This window comes from Phoxinus phoxinus, assembly GCF_949152265.1.
Source record: "Phoxinus phoxinus genome assembly, chromosome: 3".
NCBI lineage: Eukaryota > Metazoa > Chordata > Actinopteri > Cypriniformes > Leuciscidae > Phoxinus > Phoxinus phoxinus.
Genome location: NC_136878.1, coordinates 21053392 through 21075848, shown reverse-complemented (window position 1 = coordinate 21075848; position 22457 = coordinate 21053392). Strand labels below are relative to the sequence as shown.

Sequence of the window (22457 nt, the reverse complement as noted above, 5' to 3'; positions counted from 1 at the left end):
TATTACAAGCTTACCGTTTTGAATCGAGGTAAGGCAAGCAGATCGTTTTGAACACTGGCTGGTTACGTTTTTTTTTCAAAAACATTTTTTTTCAAAAAAAAGTCTTTTTTGATATTTTTAAACCCAAAAAAGTGCCGGACTGCAGCTTTAAATTATAGGTTATTTTTATATACCGGTATACCCTTAGATAATTTTCTATTCCATTAATATGAAGGTGCTTCATGAATAAAGTTTTTTTTTTTATACTATGTATCTTACATTTTTATTTCAGTCTAACAATGTACAGATTGTGCTCATGGCTCATATTGCTTGATTGTCAAACAATTTATCAAAGACATCCATTACATAATCTACTGTTCAAACATAACCTGACAGATATATATATAACAAATTAAAGTCTGAAGAATTTTTTTTTTTTTTTAAACAGTGAAACTTTAAAATTATTCAATACAGAATGTGTACATTTAGGAAAGGCCATAATATTTAAAATACACGAATGCTCCGTACTATGGGCTCTGTTGGTTTAGATTTAGAAAGTGGAAACAATTAAGACGAAGCTTTCGCCCAAAAGAATGCAGATGGGAGAATCTGCACTACAATGTCCGCGAAAAATGAATTCCAGGAGGTTATCAGAATGAGAATTTGTACCGTGTATCACGGCAACGATTCCCCTTGATGTCATTGGATTGGAGGCGGTAACTGCCAATCATTTGCACGCAGTGGTATGGGGCTGAGCTAATGAGGAAGCTACAATCTTCACGCGCGTCTTTGAATTTACAGGTCTTGTAATCGAGTAAGCAGGTAAAATCCTCGCTTATTTCAAACTCCCCTGATCGAAACAGTTGTTTAAATACCTGCGATTAAACGTGAGACTCGTGGCGGTGGCATATCTCACGTTTCCCCCTCAAAGTCCTTAGAACTAAGTTTATTACTTTTTCTCAACACACCGTTAATAGCAACCAACCAAAGTCACTGGAACACAAATTCTCACCTCTCTGGATAAACGGCAAAAAACGGTAATTTTGTTAAATGTTGTCATTTAGAAGTAATACGTTTTTGTTTACATTCACTGTTTTTGGCGCTATGTCTCATATTTTGATAGGATATTTGCATTGTCTGCTACAAATTAAAATAGTGTTTACATAAACTTTGTAAATTATGCTCTAAAATGTTTGTTGTTGTGAATCTACCCCGTTGTAACACCAATTAATACATGGACATTACAAATGATGTGCATGTATTGATTTAGGTTGTTTAACGTATTAAATATGTATTAGCCTAAATAATTACATTTAAAATTATTATAGGCTTATTCATAACCATTCTAAATATTTAAATTAAAAATGGTAAACAAATAGGAAATAACATAGGTCGTATAACGTATCCAACATAGCCTACTAACATATCTAAAAATATAAAGGCATGGGTATTAGTCACTCTTAACAACTGTGGAAAATGTAGTACACTGTACTACATAATCATTATAATATTATTATATTTTTTAGATGAAAACCTTGTGTGGATGCTAGATCAAACTAAACAAGAAAACCTGCTGCTACAGATAATACCAGTTTGGTAATTTAACATCGATCTGCATCATGATCTCAAATTAAATCATACATCTGATAAGCGTGCATGAATTGTCTCCCCCCCAACCCCCCCTCCCCCCATCTCTCTCTCTCTCTCTCTCTCTCTCTCTCTCTCTCTCTCTCTCTCTCTCTCTCTCTCTCTCTCTCTCTCTCTCTCTCTCTCTCTCTCTCTCTCTCTCTCTGTGCAGGACACACATGCTGCAGCTGGGAGGACTTGGGAGCGTCCGACAGTAGCAGATAGATGTAGATTATCACGCTTCTCTCAGCACGCCTCTCTCACTAGATTATCCTCACGCTTATTGGTTCAGATTACCAACCACAATGACGCAAAGGAGAAGAAACACAATGGAGAGCCCTTTATTCTATTCATCTCACAGACAACATCATGGATGGATTCAAGTCTCAGGTAGGACTGTCCCATAAGAGTGGTGGCGAGGCAGTGCTTAAATAAGTGAGAACAAGAGGAGAATATCTGCAATACTTTTGCTTAGCAGTACAAGATTTGATCACTTACTTGTACTTTTAAAAAAAACAAACAAACAAACACCTGATTTGATAACAAAAAAATTACAAAGAGAATACACACTGAAGGTTAGTGTTTGTTTCATGAGAAATATCAGTCAGTCAGATAAAACTATGGTCTTCTACATTAGAGAAATGAGTTTGGATCTGGATGAAACTCTGTGCTATGGCAACACAGTCATTTTTTTTTTTTTTTTTAAACAACAGTGTTAATTGAGGCATGGTTCTACATGTTGATGTGCTTTTTATGTGAATCTGCTATCAAGATAAACTTAAGAACACAGTTCAAAGAATTCTGAGGATTTGTCTCAGAGGAATTTATGATATAAGCCGGAGAAAACAGCTGCCCAGTAAGTCCTTGTAGCAAAGTAACTTGCTAGTAGTTCTGATTAATCTTCTGAGCCAAGTCAAAATACTTCTACTTCACAACAAGGCTGTTGGGTTGGAGAAATGATTCATGGTTATTGCAGCTGAATGGACCTATTCCTTTTTTCTCCATTCACAGACATGTATTCCTCTTTTATTATAGATTTTTATTATATAGATATTCCTGTCATTTGCAATTGGTGGGTATTTCCCGTCCAGACAGGCAGTCTGACACATGGTCATCTGCTGTGAATGATCACAATGACAAAAAAGGAACAAGTCTCATGATTATTACGTAGTAACAATGGCACATGATTTACTCATGTTGTGCTTAAAAGTTATCAAAAGGTTTATGTTTTATTACTTAGCGAAGCATGTTTAATGCCCTATTGGTCGCATCTCTAGGTTTGATACTATGCAAATAGACATTTATGGAAAATAATATTTGCACAGTATGGGCCATTCACTCAACACGTTTTTGCGTTTAAAAGCAGAAGATGCAGGGCAGTGAAATGAACTTTTAACTTGAGTGCGACGTGTTACAGTATGCATGACAGCAAGAGAAGTGCAGCAATATCCATTACTGTAAAATATAATGTTGTAAATGTGATGCCATCTCACTTTTAGCATTTAAAACTATTTTAACTTATTTTAATCAGTTTTTGCCTTTTATTGTTTTATTTTACATTTATTTTAATATTGATCATAACAATCTATTTCTTTGTGAATTTGACTGGTATTATTTTGGAGAATTCCATGCTTTTTCTTTATATTATTCTGGATGTATCTACTAATCAGGCTTCAAATCATTAGTAATCCTTCATTACCCAGTTCTGCTCCCCTATCCCATTGGTTTTTTTCAAACAGCAGCACATAAAAGTGATCATAATGTTTTATTTGTGGAAGCTGTTTTTGTTTTAAGTTGTGCTTACGCCATCTTGAGTGGGTCTGTTCATGTTGTTGTTGTGGAGTGTGTGTGGTGTGTGTGTGTGTGCATGCATGCGTTGCGTTCTGCAGTGCTTTCTCAGTTACAGTTTAAGAGCCTGTGACTCAGTCACACACGGCCTCTCTTTAAGACCTTGCTAATTGATTTGTCCTCTGGAAAATGTCAGTGGGTGTGAATTGAGCTCTCATGCTCCCCTCGGGCCCCTTCAGGATCTTCCCTAAAGCAGCCTTCCCTTCTCTTTAAACTAAATGACCCATCATAAATATCCCATCATTCCGTTCTTCGCTCAGGTGAACATGCTCATGAATTCCACTTCTGGTTAAATGTCACTGCCTCCAAAGATTAAAGACAGGGGTTGTAATTCCAGAGCAGACATCCTTTCTTTCTGTAATAGGAAGAGATTCTTCAGTATTACCGATGTCTCATATTGTAAACTCAGATTAAACCTGAGTGCAGATGAGGGATTAGTGTCTATGTTTGGCCATAATAATAAAACATTAAATCTTAAGTCTTAAGTTAAAGGACTTTTTTTTTATTTACTCACCCTCATGTCATTTCTTTTTGTTTTTTGCTCGACAATTTTTTTAAAGAATGTTGGTAATGTTGGTAAATTTGACTTCCATTGTATGGACATAAAACATTTCTCAAAACTATCTTACTGTACTAATATATATACATTCAAACCAAAATGTATTCATGACACCTTCAAAATTTCTCACATTATCACAGTTTATTCATTATAGTTTAGAAAATGGTAATACAATATGACAAGAACACCAAGTTATCAAATCAGTTGATTTTTCACTGGTTTTGGCCATCCTTTTGTTAGACTGTCTCACAAATAAATTCGGTTGAATTTCTGTCAGCCGGCAAATTTAAGTACACAATTAGATAATACCAATTTAGGTCAGCCAATTACCTAGCAATGCTTAATTTTGTTCAGTCTGTGGTGTAAACAGTTTTTGTTAGCAATTAAAGAACTCTTAAAGGTGACATATTATGCCCCTTTTCACAAGATGTACAGTAATATAAATCTATGGTGTCCCCAGAATGTGTCTGTGAAATTTCAGCTCCAAATACTGTCCAGATAATTTACTATAGCTTGTCAAATTTGCCTTTTTTTGGGTGTGAGCAAAGACGTTACATTTTTGTGTGTCCCTTTAAATGCAAATGAGCTTCTGCTCCCCACCTCCGTTTAGAAGAGAGACGATCCTTTACACGAGCTTCCGATACTCCGGCAATAACAAAAACGCTCAAATAATTTTACTCATCCAAAATCTCAGAAATAACCAGTAGCGGATTGCAGCCTTACGGAGAGACTCAGGAAGAGGTTGCAGCTTTTAGACTGCACTTGGACGTTTCTAAATGGTTAGTGGATACATTTATGTAGTTGTTATGGTGTTACATTGATTCATCTGTTTCTGGGGGATTTCCATTGAAAATAAAATAAATCCACTGCTCTCTTGTCTCATCTGAGGCTGGGACTCTAAATAGTGTACTGTGCTCGCCAACGACAGAACAGTTTGCAATGCTTTGCTCAAACTTTTCCCATTGCGTTAGAACCCCACCAAATTATTACCCCCCTATAGCATTGGTAGGTTTAGGATTAGTTTTGGGGGAGGGGTTAGGATTAGGGGTGGGGTTAGGATTAGGCAATCAGGTACTGACTTCAACGAGGGGGGGGGTAATAATTTGGCAGGGGGTCGAAATTCGGAACAACACCTGTTCGCGCCCTGTGTGAACAAAAGCCAGGATCAATGCCATAAGGGGTGTGTCGGACGGCACCTGCCATCGCGTGGCTCTGTTTCTCTTAGAATAAAGTTTGTGTTCGTCATCAACAAAGAAAGAACGAAAAAAATTCTGCAACCTGGAACGAAGCAGAGACCAGGAAGCTCCTTAATATCCGCGCTGAAGCTGAGATCGTTCGCTAGCTTTGTGGAACGGTACGCGATGCGTTATGCTGCGTTCACACCAAGCGCGAATATGCGTCAGGCGCGAGTGATTTCAATGTTAAGTCAATGGTAAGGCGCGTTTACGCGCGTCTGGAGTTCTTGCGGCGCGAATGAGGCGTTTGGCGCGGCGCGGTAGACGCGAATTCGCCTCATTCGCGCGTCTAGTTCGCGCGAATGACGCGAATTGAGCGTTTGGCGCGTTTGGCGCGATACACGCGTTAAGCGCGAATTGTGCTTTTTGTGCATTCACGCGTTTGACGCGAATTCGCGTCTGCCACCCGAGTTGAAAAATCTGAACTTCTGCGTCAAATTCGCGCCGCGTTAACCAATCAGGAGCCTGCTTGATGTTGTGGCGGCAGGCCCGCCCAGAGTCATTCATTCAAAATGGAGGAACGTATAATTTTAGCTGTGAGCAGTCGGCCGGAGTTGTACGACACTTTCTAGGTTAATGTCTAGGTTATAGCTAACTCAGTATCACTAGAAAGATCACTGTGTTTATACAGAGACACGACAGTATCACGTCTGCCAATATAATATTTTAATTTCTAGGTTGATGTCTAGGTTATAGCTAACTCAGTATCACTAGAAAGATCACTGTATTACAGAGACACGACAGTATCGCGTCTGCCAATATAATATTTTAATTTCTAGGTTGATGTCTAACTTAACGTTAGGTTATAGCAGTTAACGGAGTAACTTACGTTATCACTAGAAAGAGCGCCAACAGTGGTATCCGTACCACAGTTTAAAAAAAATATTGATAGCATAGCAAATACTGTATTTAAAATAGCATATACATTTACTAACCGAAGACAGATGGACAGGCGCTCCGCAGCTGGGATAGAGCGCCTGTAGTTGGTGTCCTGGAGGGTGATCCTCGCTCCGATGCGGGACAGCAGGTCATCAAACTGGGCGCGGGACAGGCGGAAGTACCGCTGAAACCGGCCGTCATCCAGCCGCAGCTCCTGGAGCAAATGGTGAAATTCGCCAAACTGGGTTCGCCTCCGAAGGGTCTGGTGGACCCAAATACGGCGACGATGATCCCTACGCCGCTGTTCTGCTCTCCAGAGTAAATACAGTGCGGTGACTCTCTCGGTAAATGATCGCTCATCAGACATCTTGTAAAAAGATGGCCGCCAGCGGGTCTCGAAACTGACTTTCGCCTCTTGACGCGCGTGACGCGCGTAAATTTCGCTTCAAACTTTTTTTTTTTACACGCGTCAATTCCGCTCTTGACGCGCGAATGAACACAAAGTGGTCACGCGAATAACCAGACGCGGCAGGCGCGAATTTTGACGCATATTCGCGTTTGGTGTGAACGCAGCATTAGTGTACGTTTCGACGCGTACATTACACGTCTCATCCTGACGTCACGTGTCTTTACGGGATCTTATCGGGATATGTGTGAACGCAATCACAGATCCCGGAAAATCACTGGCAGTGTGAATGAACCAAAAACCAAACGATCCCGGGATTATCCGTGTATTTTCTGTAATCTCTGGGTGAAAGGGGCTCAAATGGCGGCGCCGTCGGTGGAAACGTGCAGAATAAGGGGTGGTAATATTATAATAAGATCTCCTTCCTACGTCAGAAGGGGAGCGAAATCTGATCGGCTTATTTTTTGACATGCTTGCAGAGAAAGTCTTACCAAAACAAAGTTACTGGGTTGTCACTTTTTTAACTTTTTTCATGATATGTCACCTTTAAGCAAAACATAGTCAAAATAAATTTTACTGGTAGTCCACTGTATGACGATTTTTTGGGTATAATATGTCACAGTTTACTTTATTTTGCTATCCTCACTTACATAAATGAACTATAGCGTCCTGCATGCACTAGTAAAAAAATAAAATAATAATATCTGGTGTCAAAATAATTATTGGTTTGACTGTATATAGTAAATTATAAAATAATTTTCACTTTCGGGTGAACTATCCCTTTAAGATCTGAGAAGTTCCATGTTTTAAAAGGAGAACCTTACTGAAATCACCATGGTTACTATAAGCAGATAAAATAAGATTCTGAGTTGTTTCTGTAATATGGCCCCAGAAAGTCACACATTGAAGTGAATGCCAGAGCATGAAAATTAATTCAAGATTTTCGCCAAAACGTGGAAAGTTCTTGAGCAATTGTGTAAATTAGAGATGTCCCTCACACAGCCAATCAGGCTTTACCGGCCCCTTGCTGCAAACATGTATATTGATTTGAGTATTAGATATTAGCTGTGTACTTTGTGAACAGTGATGTATAATCAGATTATAATCTAGAGGACAGATGTTTAAACGTAGGTTCATCAATCAAATGTGTAGCAACTGAGATATTAGACACACATGGGTGATTATTACTACAGTTGTTTACCAGAGCCTTGTTGTTCAAGGACGGTTGTGTGTGCGTGTGTGTTTGCAAGCTTCAGTGTGCATGTATCTGAAGTATTATTGATCCATAATTCATAATCGTGCTGTTGTTCTTGTCATGGAAAAGTGTGTGTGTGTGTGCGTGTGTGCTCGTTATTGCATTATAAATAACCGTTCCTTCTATCGGATACATATTCTCACCATATGCATGCAAACATTTCCTGTTCTGACAACACTACAGCAAACACTACAGCACATTTACTCATTAAGTTGTCAGGATGTGAATTAAATCTCTATGTAAGCGCATACACATTATTGTATACCTTCATCACAGTAAAGGGCAATGAATTCAAACTGCAATCTATAACAGCTGAAACTGGCTGGTTATTTGACACTCAGCTACATCTTATAGATTAATTGACTTCATCCATGTGTGTTTGTTTTGAATTAATAGTGATACAATATTGAATATATAGTACTTTGTAAATGTAAAACACACATGAAAAGTGTGATACATTTGATTCCAAAAATTCAGACCTGATCTTGCATCATACAGGTGCATTATGCAAAAAGTCTTAGTCAGTTGTCAGTTTTCCCTTAACTTTTTTTTGGTTACCAATATTCTTCAAAATAACTTCAATTAATGACATAAGAGTGAGAAAATGATGACCGCATTTTGGGTGATTTGTGAATTTAACTGATATTGTATATAGCTCTGCAATTATTCTGAAATTGTCTGGTTTGAAATTGTACAGTTCAAGAATGTATATGCACAATTTCTAATCAGCTGCATATTAACAACAATAGTGGTCTCTCATTAAAGCTAAACTGTGTAAGATTTTCTCCCATCTAGTGGTGAAATTGTATATGACTACCAACTGAATATTACTTTCTGGCCCCTCCCATTCTAAGGGGAATTTTAACTCCTACGGTGGCCGTATTATTCCAAGATTAACATGGCTTCAAGTTCGGCTTCGTCCATGTAAAACTATTCATCGCCTGTGATCTGTCGCAGTACACAGATTTATGATACAAGGTAAACAATCCTTTTTCATCATTGACGCGAGGAAAAGTATCCTAGACGTCATTCTAGCATTATGCACAACCATGCTATAGTTAGCCAAGCAACTATAAAACTTTGAATTTAGACAAATAGGCTGAATTACCTGTCGAAAAGAAAGCAGGCATCTTCAGCGTCCCTTTCCGTGCTTCTCATGAGCTCTTTCCATCTTGGAAAAGCCACTCCAATATTGACTTTGGTCTTGTTGATTTGCCTGTTGCATTGTCGTTTTAATTCTCTCTTTTGCTTCCTTGGCGACACTGTTACATGTCCTCGAGAATAGGCGTGATCCTCCATCTTCAATAGGCTTTCAAATCTGCCGGCAGTCGCGAGTAATCTCCCCCTCGCATTCGTCACGGTGCCACTGAGTGTAAAAGTGCGTAAGGCAAAGCTTGAATTTCCAGGTATGTCCCTCTTTGGCTAATGTATTTTCAAGATGAAGGCGCAACATGGCTGCCGCCATTCGAGCAACTCGCTCGTTGGTTTTAGTTGTCGTGTTTAAGTGTGTTGCTCCAGGAAGAGCACATTCACAGCGTTATTGCAATGTAAATGAGCTGCTGCTACCCACAACACTTTTCAGAAGAGGGTAGAGCCTTTACATCTCGTGCCTTGGATACTCTGCCAAAAACTAAAACATCTGTTTAGTTTTGATTATCATCTCTATTGCAGTCACGCTCACATGACCTTGCAGTTCTTCATCATCATGAAAGTTTATTATCTGCATAGGTTTTAAAGCCATATTAGTCTAAACTTTTGATGTATGGTTTTCTGCATACATCTGAATCACACGCACAGAAAGCTGGCTGTCAGACAGCGTGACCCGTGAGTATTAAACTAAGTTCTCTTTCACGTCTTATTGCACTTTAAGGGTTAGTTCACCCAAACATTTCAATTATCCTATAATTTACTTACCCTCAAGCCGTCCTAGGTGTATAAGACTTATAAGACTTTCAGCCAAACACAGTCTGAGTTATATTAAAAAATATCCTGGCTCTTCTAATGCTGGGTACACACCAAAAGATAATCGGGCTGATTTTGGGCCAATTTCCCCCCTTCCGACAATCCTAGCTACAGTATGTCCCGCTTATCTTGATGGTTCTACAGATTATCTTATCAGATTTTCCCTTGGTGTGATGTGTGTTAAGAGTGTCCGAACCTGCTCGGAAGAACATGTTGAATATTTACGATCAGAAATCCTGATGTGTGGGGGGAACCCTGAGGACAAACCCGTGCACGCTCTGGAGATTATCACGTGAAACGAAACAATATCCAATCAGAAAGCGAGATGATGGGAGACACGATCATTCACACACACACACACACACACACACACACACACACACACACACACACACACACACACACACACACACACACACACACACACACACACTCACACTCACTCACTCACTCACTCACTCACTCACTCACTCACTCACTCACTCACTCACTCACTCACTCTCTCTCTCTTGCAGGAAGCAGAGTGTTAAGGGTTCAGTGAGGTTCTATAGAGGAATTAAAGAACTATTTCGAAACAGACAATAAATCCAATAAAGACAATGAAGAATGAATATCTTTCTGTATAAAAGGTTATATATAATGCTGGGTACAATGTTTTTTTCCCTATGAATGTTCAGTAAAAATCATTCCAAACACTATCATCGCAATTTCTTCCTGCCATGCTTATTCTGAAGTCTCGTGAGATTTTGCGAGATTTCCTGTGTTCACAGTCGAGACTCTGGTTGAAAATCTGTTAGTGTGTGGTGTGCTGTCTTTGTCACATCATGGCACACCACTCACTATAGGAGCAAAACGGTTAAATCTAGGATTTTTTGTCCTCATGTTTGTGGTCTATCACATTTTGAAAATCTTATAAGTGTAAATTATAATCTTACACAAATCTTTATAATTGGAGTGAATAGTAAATGGGGCGACAGTGGCTCAGTGGTTCATGTAGGTTGTCTACAAACCGGAAGGTTTGTGGTTCTATCCCCGGTTTCACCTGACCAAGTGTCAAGGTGTCCATGAGAAAGACACCTAACCCCAGCTAACCTAAAAGCTGGCACCTTGCATGGCTGACACTAGCCTGGCTCTGCCCTCCTACGTACTTCCGCTCAATTTTCATTTTCCTTCAGTACTACGTCTGAGATTGCAGTATATTCTTGGGTTTTCTCCGGTCAAATTTTTACCGGTCCAATCAGCGAACGGGGGGAGTGGCTGAGAACGATGACGTTGAGGTTGGGCGCTAGTTTGAGTCGTCATACGTCACGACCAAACGTTAGCGATTGGTTATGGCAGATCTAGAGTGACTCTGAGCAGATCCAATAGTTTTAAACTTCAACAGAGTACCCGCCTGCATGGAAATTAACACTTGTCAATGGAGAGAGGCCAGACTCTCTATACAAATGAAATGTACGAGAGTCTGGTAGAACCAGGCTAGGCTGACACCGCCATCGGTGTATGAATGAGTGAATGAATGGGTGAATGTGAGTCAATATGTAAAGCGCTTTGGTGGCCATGGGTCTGTTAAAACTAAAAGCGTTATATCTTAGCAGTCCATTTACCATTTACCATTTTTAACTGAGTTTTGAAGCCCAAAAAAGCACATCCATCCATCATAAAAGCAATCTATGGCTCCAGTGGGTTAATAAAGGCCTTCTGATCCTCAATGCATTTTTGTAAGAAACAATATCCATATTTACAACTTTATAAACTATAATCACTGGCTTCCGGTAATGGCCGTACGCGAGTCTAGTGACGACGGAAGAGTGACCTCCAGCGTATGATGTGTAAGCTTAGGTGAGAGTAGTATCTTAATTAATATAGTTGTATCTGTAATATCCCTTCTCCTTTGATCCTCACATTTAACCTATGGTGCTTGTGGAAAAGCTGCTTCTGATGAGCTTTGATTCATCATGTGACATTCTCTTTCTTAACTCGCACACTGTCAGAGAAGAAGTCTTGATCAATAGTGTGCCATGGTTGTCACACACTCTGCAAAGACAAAGTAGAGGCAAGCACACTTGTGCTAATTCATACATGAACTGTCAGAGCTGCTGTATATCTTAGACATCATGGTCACACTAAACGGACATCTTAATTTAAATCTTGGATAATCAAAGCAGGCAAGATAGGGAGAGGTATGAGATAAAAAGGAATAGAGAGAGAATAAGTTGGATGTCATGGAAGTCATGAGGAATTGATCTTGTCATGTTGTTAGTGCACTGTGAAATGAGTGAGGCAGGGGCGTGCATATCTTTCTCATATCATGCATGTCTTTCACTTTTAGCAGACATTAACCCCCATTTCCAATAGACTGAAGCAGCGTAGAATATTTACTTTATTTCAGAGCTGCTGCACTAATTCTGACCACTGTTGTGTTTTGCTTGAATAATACAGCAGTTGAAGATGTTTTTTTTGTTGAGACTTGATAAATACGAAGGCTGTGGAGGTTTTTTGAAAATAATGAAAAGAACAATTAAATGGTAACTGCCATAGTTAACAAATATATTCCTCATCACACCTGTCAAGTCACTTGTGTTTGCTAGGACTATTGAATCTTGGTCCCAAATCAACATAACATAACAGAACAAAAGCAGTTTTAATGTTAAGCTACTGTATACATTTTATTTATGGGACCTGTTATTTTATTATATTACTTTTATTGTATAATTAAGGTAAATGGCTTTCGCTAAATTGTTAATGCAGCCTAGAATACAAACAGGCATCTTTTAGAGCACAGTAGAGATGGGCAAACTTTAGACAAGCATGCATTAATCTTTTTAATATTCTATAAAAAAAAAACCCAATTCTGATAGGTTGCTTATTTGTTTAGATATGTGTGCTACAACTAATTTCACTGATGTTTAAATTAAAACTTTTTGTGGACACAATATCCGTTTAAAATCGTTAATCTATGAATCAAACAGTCAACTTTCATAAATATGTAAAAAATGTATTGCAAGTTTTCTAAAATTGTATGTTTAAATATGCTAATCAGGCTATATCTAATTAAATATGCGGTAATTTGCATATATTTTGAAGTGGTGAATCTGACCATTGGAATAAAACAAGGTTCAATATTTTAGCATTTTGTTGATATATTCAATGAAAAGACATTACCAGAGGGGATTATGAATATCTCCTTTTGTTAACCTGTAAATCAGAAAATACTGCCAATAGCCGTAACATTTTTTATTTCCGCCCTAGGCATAAAATGTCATATAAATCAGGCCAATAATGATATATAAACAAATCCCTCTAGACAAACCTTCACAATATAGTTAGGAATACGACTGTAAAGTGTGGTGTGTAGGTGCTACAGAAGTGGAAAATCGTCACTCGGAGTGTGAGAAAAAACGAATTTTGAGAAAACGGCCTTTAAAGATTTGTATGGCAAAAAAACGCTTCTGAAGACGACTGCAGAGTTAGTGGTCGAAACTGTCAAGGTATGACAACACACTTTAAGCCTGTTGTATAAGAAAGAATCCCTTATACAGTAAATACAAATAGTATGAAATGTCATAGCGCGTCACATGGCGATTCTGAACGAATCACGTTGTCTGAAATTGGCATCGCGCATTTCGAGTTACATCGCCCATTTTACTTTCATGATTGGTTGCTGATAAACAGGAACTAACCATATTTGGATCCGACAGCATTGCAAAGGAGAGAGAGAGCTTACTAACGTTGTATTTGATGACAGGGTGCAGACAGCGATCGCGGATCAGCGTGATGATTTAGAATGCCAACTTTTGATGAATTTAGGCGAAATCCACACACACGCAAACAGACGAAGTGTAGTAAAATAAAGACCTAAATGTGTATCTTGGACTTTTTTTCAGCACAATTCTGAAAAAATACATGTTCTTGAAGACAAATAGCCAAAAATCTCAGAATTGACCAGTGAAAAAAAAACTATGTTTTTGCCTGCCGCGTCTCGCCTTAAACTAATTATTCCCCAGAGGTTCGAGATTTAGCATGCTCCATGTCAATCTTTCTCTCTCATTGTGACAATTAACCTATGAGACTCCCACACCATACCCACATCAAAACTTTTATCTATTTATGGACAGGATACACACAGGCGAGTGACGTACACAATTTTCAAAGAAAACCATTCCGTCATGTGTGAAAGATAAACACTTATAAGCATACCATAGTGAATCAGGGAAAGACAACATTTTGGATGACGGATTGATGATGTATTGACTCATTGTTTAAATTTTGTTACTTAGTGCACTTTTAACTTAAGTAAAAAATATCTTATAACCTTACAAAATGAATCCAAATGGATTTAGAGAAAATTATTGTAAGGCTGATTCAAAAGAATGTATACACCAAATTAAATAGAAATTTAAAGAAACTAAATTCAAGTCCAAGATCCAATATAAGACATATCATTATACTGCAATGAAGGTGGTATTTGTGGACTAAAGTGTTTTTGCACAATTTTACCTTTTATTGTGCACCTTGATTTTTTTCTTTATTTTAAGGTGACATAGTTAAATTGTACTTACTCAGATACGTACTGAGTAATATTAATTAACTTAATGTACTTACTATAGAGTTATGGTTAGGGTTTGGTTTAGGGTTAATTACTTGTAATTATGCATAATTACTGCGTTATTACTATAGTAAGTACAAGTAGTAATGTGTAGTGTAGTATACTAACTTTTATATGTTAGTATTTAGCTTCAGCTTGTGGAAATGCTGCTTGTGATGAGCTTTGATTCATCATGTGACTTTCTCATCATCACCTGATTTTGGGGGTCATCAGTGTATTACAAAGGTACAAGACAGATATTACTACTTCAATATTGGTATATTAACATTATATCAGCTACTGAAATGTTTTTTTTTTCTGTAAATGTAAGTTAAATCTGTAAAACCTAAGATGTTGCTACGGTACCATATTTTTTACAGTAAAGTTCTGGCAACCACAGCTGCCGGGTTTTTACCATAAATTTCACAGAATTTAATTTTACTGTGTAGCGCGTACATGCACTAACACTTCCATGTCTCACAATGGCTAGGATGGCCGGGATTCTCACAGATTCACTCTGTTCCTTCACTGCCCTCTCAATCTTTCATCTCTTTATTTTCTGTGAGGTTGCTTTACACTCTGAGACTCTGTTTGAAAAATGAAATGGCTCAGACACTCACACAAAACATTAAGCCACTAATATGTTAGATTTATGAAAAGAGTAGATGGATTAATGGAAAAACATCCTCCTCCTCCATTTTCTCTATACAATTAATCTTTTCCTTTCAACACTTGCTGCCACCTGAGATCTGTAATTTGAAATAAACAAGTAATGCACGTCATTTGTGTTGACTAGTTTTGACTGCGTTTTTACAAAACAAAAAGGCAGAGAGACCGAGAGAATTTGTGACATTGAAATTGCCAGAAGGCAAAACTCTGCCTCAGCTGATTGCAAATAGTCTTCAGAAAGCACAGTGCGCAAAACGCACGCTTGCTCTTGTACACATGGTAACGGCATGTTCTCACACACTCTTAGCATATGCTGCTCACGCTCTGAAGGACTAACTACAGAAACTGGCAATGAACAGGCAAGAGAACACATCCAGCGATTTCCTCTCAGGTAAACACCTCTGAGCGCACCCTCATTCTGCTTTTCTCCTCTCTGTATCCTTCTTTGCTGTCTCACCTCGTCTGTGTCTGTAATGGACTATTGTTTTGTGGAACTGGCTAATGCTTACAGGCTTATTTTTGTGTGTGAGTTGAGTGTTTAAATTGAGGCAAGACACACTTCCTCCGCAATGTTGTGCCTGCAAATTTTCAACAGGTGTTTGCTTTCATAATGTATTGAAATATAATGCTGACTATTCACTGTAAAACAAATTTAATTGAAACTTCACGTTCAATTACATATGATTTAAGTAGTTTTGTTGTTTCTTTTTTTTTTGTCAGTAATGTACAAGGTGTTTCGTGTTACATTTTCTATTATTTAGTGAGTGTTTACTGCATTATTTTAGTTTAGTGTGTTACCCTGATGGTGTTTTTTATTTGTGTGTATGACCCTGTGCACAGTCTATGAGTATTGGCAATGCTTTATGGACCTTTCATCATTTGATTCATCATGTCTTTTTATTGTACTACCTGTATAATGGCAGTTATCAGCACATTTTTATATATATTATGATATACAGTATTATTATATAATGTATATTTTACATTATATGAATTATACAGTTATAAGTTGTAAAATATACAAGCTCCAATATGCCATCCTGTAATACATAATATATCATCATCACCATATTTATAGTGAATTTTGTTTTGCTTTTTACCGTAGTTTAACCGGATGTATTTTAAGTGGTGTTGTTTGCGCTGACATAAAATAAGCAATAAACAATAGGTTAGTACCTCTATACTGATTCATTGGATAGCAGAAAAACCTATGATGTAAATAATCAAAAAGTAAAAACTGAGAAACATGAAATGATCCATATGCATGTGAAGCATGTGAGTGTATGACATGTATGCATGAGATACAGCAATCTGATGTCTTCTCAAAGAAACATGCATTATGAATGTCAGGAATATCATTATGGACGTTGAACAGTGTGACTGTATGCACACATGACATTTTTGTCCACACTGAAATACAGTAGAACAGAACAGTCCAGAGCAGCTGGAGGAAGAGAGTGAGAGAAAACAGATCAGCTGCTGTATTACTCTCTGACCTACTTAGAAGAATTTCATCACAGATTTATTTCCAGGCTTTTGTTTAGTAATTGGTTACATACAGTCATATAATGAAGTGATTAATCTGCTGTATGGCTCTCTTGTGTTTAAACCAGGATAACTTGTACTGTAAAATGGAAATAGTTAATATTAGCTGCTATAGGACTTACTTGATACATTTTTTTATTTTGGTGTGAGTGATCATGTAATATTAATTTTCATAATTTTGCTAAAATCAAATCAAATCAAATCAAATGAAGTGGCACATTTGTGTTAAGAACATTTCAAATGGTAATCTCTCATTAATATAATCTAAAGGTAAAGTTTTGTCCCATGTCTGAAGAATCAGTGCTTTGCCTCTCTGTTTGTCGTACATATATAGATAAGGATAGCGTTTTAAATCAATATGCGTGTGTGTGTTTTCTAAGGGTTTCCTCTTTTTCATGCAGTAACACATTATTTAGAGCTTAGGGTATTAGTTGTTCACTCCCCAACACTGTGTTACCAGACTTGGTTTTGTTATTTGGATAAAGGGACATTTGCAAGCAAATGCAAACATGATTTGTTTGAATATTGTGTTTTCTGTTCATTCCTGACCAGACGAAGGATCATATTTATTCACATTTTCTGTACCACATTTAATTATGCTCTTCTACAATCACAAACACTAATTCTTTAGCTGCTTCACATTCTCATTCAATCTCTTACACATTTCTGAGTCAGAACTTATGTTCTGATTTGGTGTATTTGTTGTTTATTGAAGACTAAATAACAGTTCATACACATAATTGATATAATCTGCATTACAGATTACAAGAATATTATATTTGAATAGTAAAATTTCTACCAGAAAGACTTGGGAGGCAAGAGTTTTTTGAGTTATTTAACAGTTTGTATGGAAAATTAAATGTAAAAGTTCTTTGGCGTAGGCCCCGTCCGTAATCCAAATCCGGAGGGTAGGAGACACTTGTTGCAGTTCCTGCCTGAAGATGAAAGCAGGGGCGGAGCCTACCCCCGATGGATGGACAGGGACCGACCTGGTAGTGGGGAGGATGGGGGTGAACGCCGGCGTCAGTTTCTGCAAAACGTAGTAATGGGTGTTAACCGGGCTTAAATACTCCATATGTCGAGTGGTGATTGGCTAGATCTGTGGTTAATGCATGACGTGATTAATGAATGACATGATATTAGAGTCTTCTATAACTTGCGCTAGAGCTCTCATTTCTGAGCTTTTCGTAAAAAAAAGCATAGAAGTCTTAAAGGGGACTCATTATCCATTTTCAAAGTCGTGATTTTGTTTTGCGATCTACTAGTAGTTTTAATGCTTGAATGTTCAAATACACCTTATTTTACACATATTTTACATTGTTGCAGCACCTCTCTTCCCAGTCTGTCAGTAACGCTCTGTTTCGCTCCGGTCTCTATGAAGCTCCTACTTCTGAAAAGTGCAATGTGCTCTGATTGGTCGGCTGGACCAGTGTCTTGTGAATCGTCAACCGCTTCCGCTTTTTTTCCGGAAATCTCACGCCCCTTACAGTAACTTCGATTTTCAAATCACTGCTAACACAACTCAACCAGGCCTTACCCCCTTTTTTATTTTTGCGTATGCTTTCGCCAGGAATAATTTAAATGAGGAATATTGTGATGTGTACGTTCCCAGAAGAAAACTCATTTCTATCTAATTGAAGGCATTTCAGGGAGTTCAGAAACTGTGCTTACTGATCTAGAGAATAACTCACTTTGGAGTGACTTTGTGCTTTGTATCTCTGCAGGCCTTTTTCATGCTTAAACAGCAACATTACACAATAAAAGAAAGTTAAAAAAAAGCATAATAGGACACCTTTAAGATCCTGAACTGAAACTGTCTCAACTGTCTTACAGTATATTTGCCTGGTGTTATAGCACAAGCAATTCTGGCTTTGATTCTGAGGAAATCAAAAATGTTTGACTGGCTTGTTGGATTTGACAGGTTTTTGTGCTTCTATCTTGTTCTACCTTAGGGAAATGCTCAATTACTTCTGTTTGTCCAAGTGCTGCCTGCAATTCTAAAGTTAGTGCTGGTCTCCTTGAATGCACTTTTCTTTCTCTAATTATCTTTTTTTTTTTTCAGTAACAGAAACTGAACGTGCTGAATTTGTAGTGTGTGAGAGTTCTTTTTGGTGCATTTCAAGGGGGTTGTTTGGTTCTGGGAGTACCGGTAATAGGAAAATTGTTCATTTTCTTTGTTAATTATATATTTGTGTAAACTTTTTTTTGTCTGTCTGTCTGTTTGTTTGTTTGTGTGTATTGACGTGTATTGTCTTGTTATCGTTGATATTTAGGCCTATGCTTTTTGAGATTTCATAAAAATAGTGCAAATTGATTTGGGTAAATGTACCAAATAGATTTAATTTACTGTATGAATTCAGTAGCTGTTAGATCTTTCTCAGGGAAACTTTTTCTGTGTTTGTCCTCAGAAGTATTCAAATGCAAATAAGCTCAGGTGCCTTATTAAACAGAGAGCAATCTACTTAGTGAGTCTGTTTTACTGCAGGTTTTTAATTTAAAAGTGCATCATTGTAATAGACACTTAAATTAAATTAATGATAATTCTAAATGATATCCACTATAATTTGGAATACAAGGAAAACAAATCTCATTTGGTTTTGATAAAGAGGAATTTAAACCTTACTGTTGGAGCACAGAGACTGGCCGTACAGCCAATGAGGACAAGAGACACTCCTCTTTGTCTCGATGTCACACTTGCAATAAATCTGTTTTTTTTCTGTCTCTCTCTTTTGCCATTTGTGTTTCGCTCCCTCTCTCCTCCCCTCCCTTGTGTGCATGTTATTGCACTGATAAGACCTTCACTTTGGCAGTGGCATAAAGTAATCTCCTTTTTGATGTAACCACGTCACGAATGGATTTAGCAGATTAAAAGGAAAAGGCAATCATTCAAAAAATTATTGACGTCTTCTAACAAAACCGCTATAAATGATTTGATAAAATCACAGTACTGGTCATTTTGAAGTGCTTATTTAGAGAAGCAGAAAACTGCCTGCTAAGATAAAGAGACCAATTGCCCTCCCTATTATAGCGTGAAGCCGTAAGCCATTAAATGACACTTTAAAGTAACTGAGAATAAGACCTGGCACTAATTTCTTGACAGGAGATGGAATGGAGCAGCATATCACGTTTAATTACACACCTTGTGCACTGGGTCACTGCTCAGTTTAAGCAACAACATCCTGTCAGGAATTGAAAGACTTGATATACTGAGGAGTTACAGGAGCTGAAATGCTGTCTTTTTTATTTAGTGCACACTTTTTTTTGTAATCGATAGCCCTGTTTTTGAGTGAGTGAGTGAATGAGTTAGTGAATACATTTTTAAAAGGTGTATACATCTGATATTAGTGAGAAAAAAACAGTGTCAACTGAATAGCGTCACATGTGGGGTACATAGACGAGGAGAACGAGGATCTAATCGCTATTGATGGGGACGAGACCGCCTATGCCGAGTCCGAGTCGAGACCGAGTCTTTGAAGGGTCGAGTCCGAGTCGAGACCGAGTCCGTTGGTTTTCAAATACAGTCGAGTCCGAGTCAAGACCGAGTCTTTGAAGGGTCGAGTCCGAGTCGAGACCGAGTCTTTGAAGGGTCGAGTCCGAGTCGAGACCGAGTCCGTTGTTTTTCAAATACAGTCGAGTCTGAGTCAAGACCGAGTCTTTGAGGAAGCAAGTCCGAGTCGAGATTTTGTGATTTTTCATGATTTAATATCACCCCAGTTAATAATCAACAGTTAGGCCTACAGACTAAGCTAGATTGGGAATTGTTTAGAGGAGCAGTCTTAATGTCCTAATATGGACTAAGCTAATGTGTTATTATTATTGTTGTGTGTGTTTTTATATTAACATAAAAAAATGAGTTGGAAAAAAAACTCGAGAACTCGGTCTGAAATTACGAGTCCTTCTCCTCCCACTGTGGGATCCGAGACCGAGTCAAGACCGAGTCTTTGAAGGGTCGAGTCCAAGTCAAGACCGAGTCTTTGAAGGAACGAGTCCGAGACGAGTCCGAGAAAGCAGAAATCGGTCTCGAGACCGGACTCGAGTCCGAGACCGGACTCGAGTACTACATCACTACTAATCGCAGCAGTTTCAAGTTATTAACAAGAACTCTTATTAAACCAAAACAATCAGGAACAAACTCTCAGGCAGGAACAGAACAACCAAGCTAAGCGCAACAATAATGAACATATGAACAAAGGAAACTGAGGACTTAAATGCACAGAGTTAAATGAGAACTACAGGTGAACTTAATTAGTGATTACCTGGCACACTAGAAAACTAGGTTAACATACACATGCATGGAACAGAAGCACAGCAGAATATACATGCTACAAATACAAAGTCATATTTTATTGTTTAATTTATTTGCTTGTCTATAGTTGTCTGCAGTCCTAAAATGCATTACATTGCTGCCTATCTAGAGTAGGCTATATACTAATAAAATAATAATACGTTTATTTTATATAGCGCCTTTCTCAAACCCAAGGTCGCTTTACATACGTAGGAAGGCAAGGAAACACAACAACAAACAACCAAAACAATACAACAAAGACAAGCTATCTGTATGAAGCTATGAGTTTGGTGTGGAGAAATGATCATTAAACAAAAAGGTCTTGAGATGTGCTTTAAAGAAGGGAAGAGAAGGACGGTCACAAAGAGGTTGTGGGAGGCTGTTCCAGAGTTTGGGGGCCAAGGCACTGAAGGACCTGCCACTCAGGGTGGAAAGTCTTGAGTGAGGGATAGCCAGGAGATTTTGGTCAGAGGATCTGAGTGAGCGGGAAGGAGTGTAAGGGGTCAGAAGGTCGCGGATGTAGGGGGGAGCAAGGTTGTGGAGAGCTTTGAAGGTGAGTAGTAGTACTTTGTATTTGATCCGGGACGGAACTGGTAGCCAGTGGAGTTGGTGGAGAATGGGGGTGATTTGTGCTGATCGTCTGGTATGGGTGAGGAGTCTTGCTGCCGAGTTTTTAATATATTGTAGCCTTTGAAGTGATTTAGTAGTCAAAAAGTAGTCATCCAAAGTCTGTGCATCACTAACAGAGAGGAAGGGTTGGAGGTGAGCAATGTTACGGAGGTGAAAGAAGGCAGTCTTAGTGAGTGAGCTAAGGGTGGAGTCAAGCAGAATGCCAAGGTTTTTAACAGCAGGGGTAGAGTGGACAGGTGAACCATCAATGCTGAGAGTGAGACTGGGAGATTTGGAGAGGATGCTTTTGGGGCCAATCAGCAGAATTTCGGTTTTATCTGTATTAAGTTTGAGAAAATTGTTTTGCATCCATAATTTTAAGTCAGAGAGGCAGTCAGTGAGGGAGCATGGTGGGTCAGAGGGAGAGGGAGTGGTAACATAGAGTTGGATGTAATCTGCATAACAGTGGAAGTTAAGACCGTGGCTATGCATAATCTGGCCAATAGGGAGGATGTATATAAGAAAGAGGAGGGGCCCAAGTATATACATTCAGTCACTTGTAAGGTTCCAGTTCAGTTCTTGTAGTCTATGTTAAGTAAAGTTATATAAAAGTATTTGTCAGCAACTACTGAAATATGTCAGTAATGTAATACTCTTGTTTTCAGATAGTGGTTAGTTTCTCTTGTAGACCTAGTTATGCTTCTCTTTCTAAAGCAGTGTGAGTGTTTGTGTGCATGATAGACTTGTAATGGTTGTCGTAAATCTCTGAGCTGTGTGTGTCTGTCTTCAATGGGGCTATTAAGTGTACTTCTCATTATCTAGCAGGCATTGATTGTGCTGGGTCCGGCATTCAAAACACTGCTGCAATGCTAATTGCATCACATTGAATTACAAGATAAGACTTCTCTTTTTTTTACCGCAGGATTACAGGATGCAATGGTCTTGTATACAAACACTCTCACAAGCGCCTACAAAACTCACACAATGTTGCTTATGGTTTCAATAATGGGGGTGG

The 22457-nt window shown here is 38.3% G+C and overlaps 1 protein-coding gene across 2 annotated transcripts in view; it reads left to right on the top strand.

The window, feature by feature from the left end:
• Positions 1 to 656: 656 nt before the first annotated feature.
• dab2ipb (DAB2 interacting protein b) overlaps positions 657 to 22457 on the top strand; it is a 150195-nt gene continuing 128394 nt past the window's right edge. The window contains exons 1-2 of one of the 2 annotated variants that reach the window (XM_079606670.1): positions 657 to 1016; positions 1778 to 1995. In XM_079606670.1, coding sequence (XP_079462796.1) covers positions 1911 to 1995 — 85 coding nt within the window. In that variant the 5' untranslated portion in view covers positions 657 to 1016; positions 1778 to 1910. Of the gene's footprint in view, positions 1017 to 1777; positions 1996 to 22457 lie in introns of those variants that run through there. The other variant, XM_079606671.1, reaches the window with a different exon arrangement.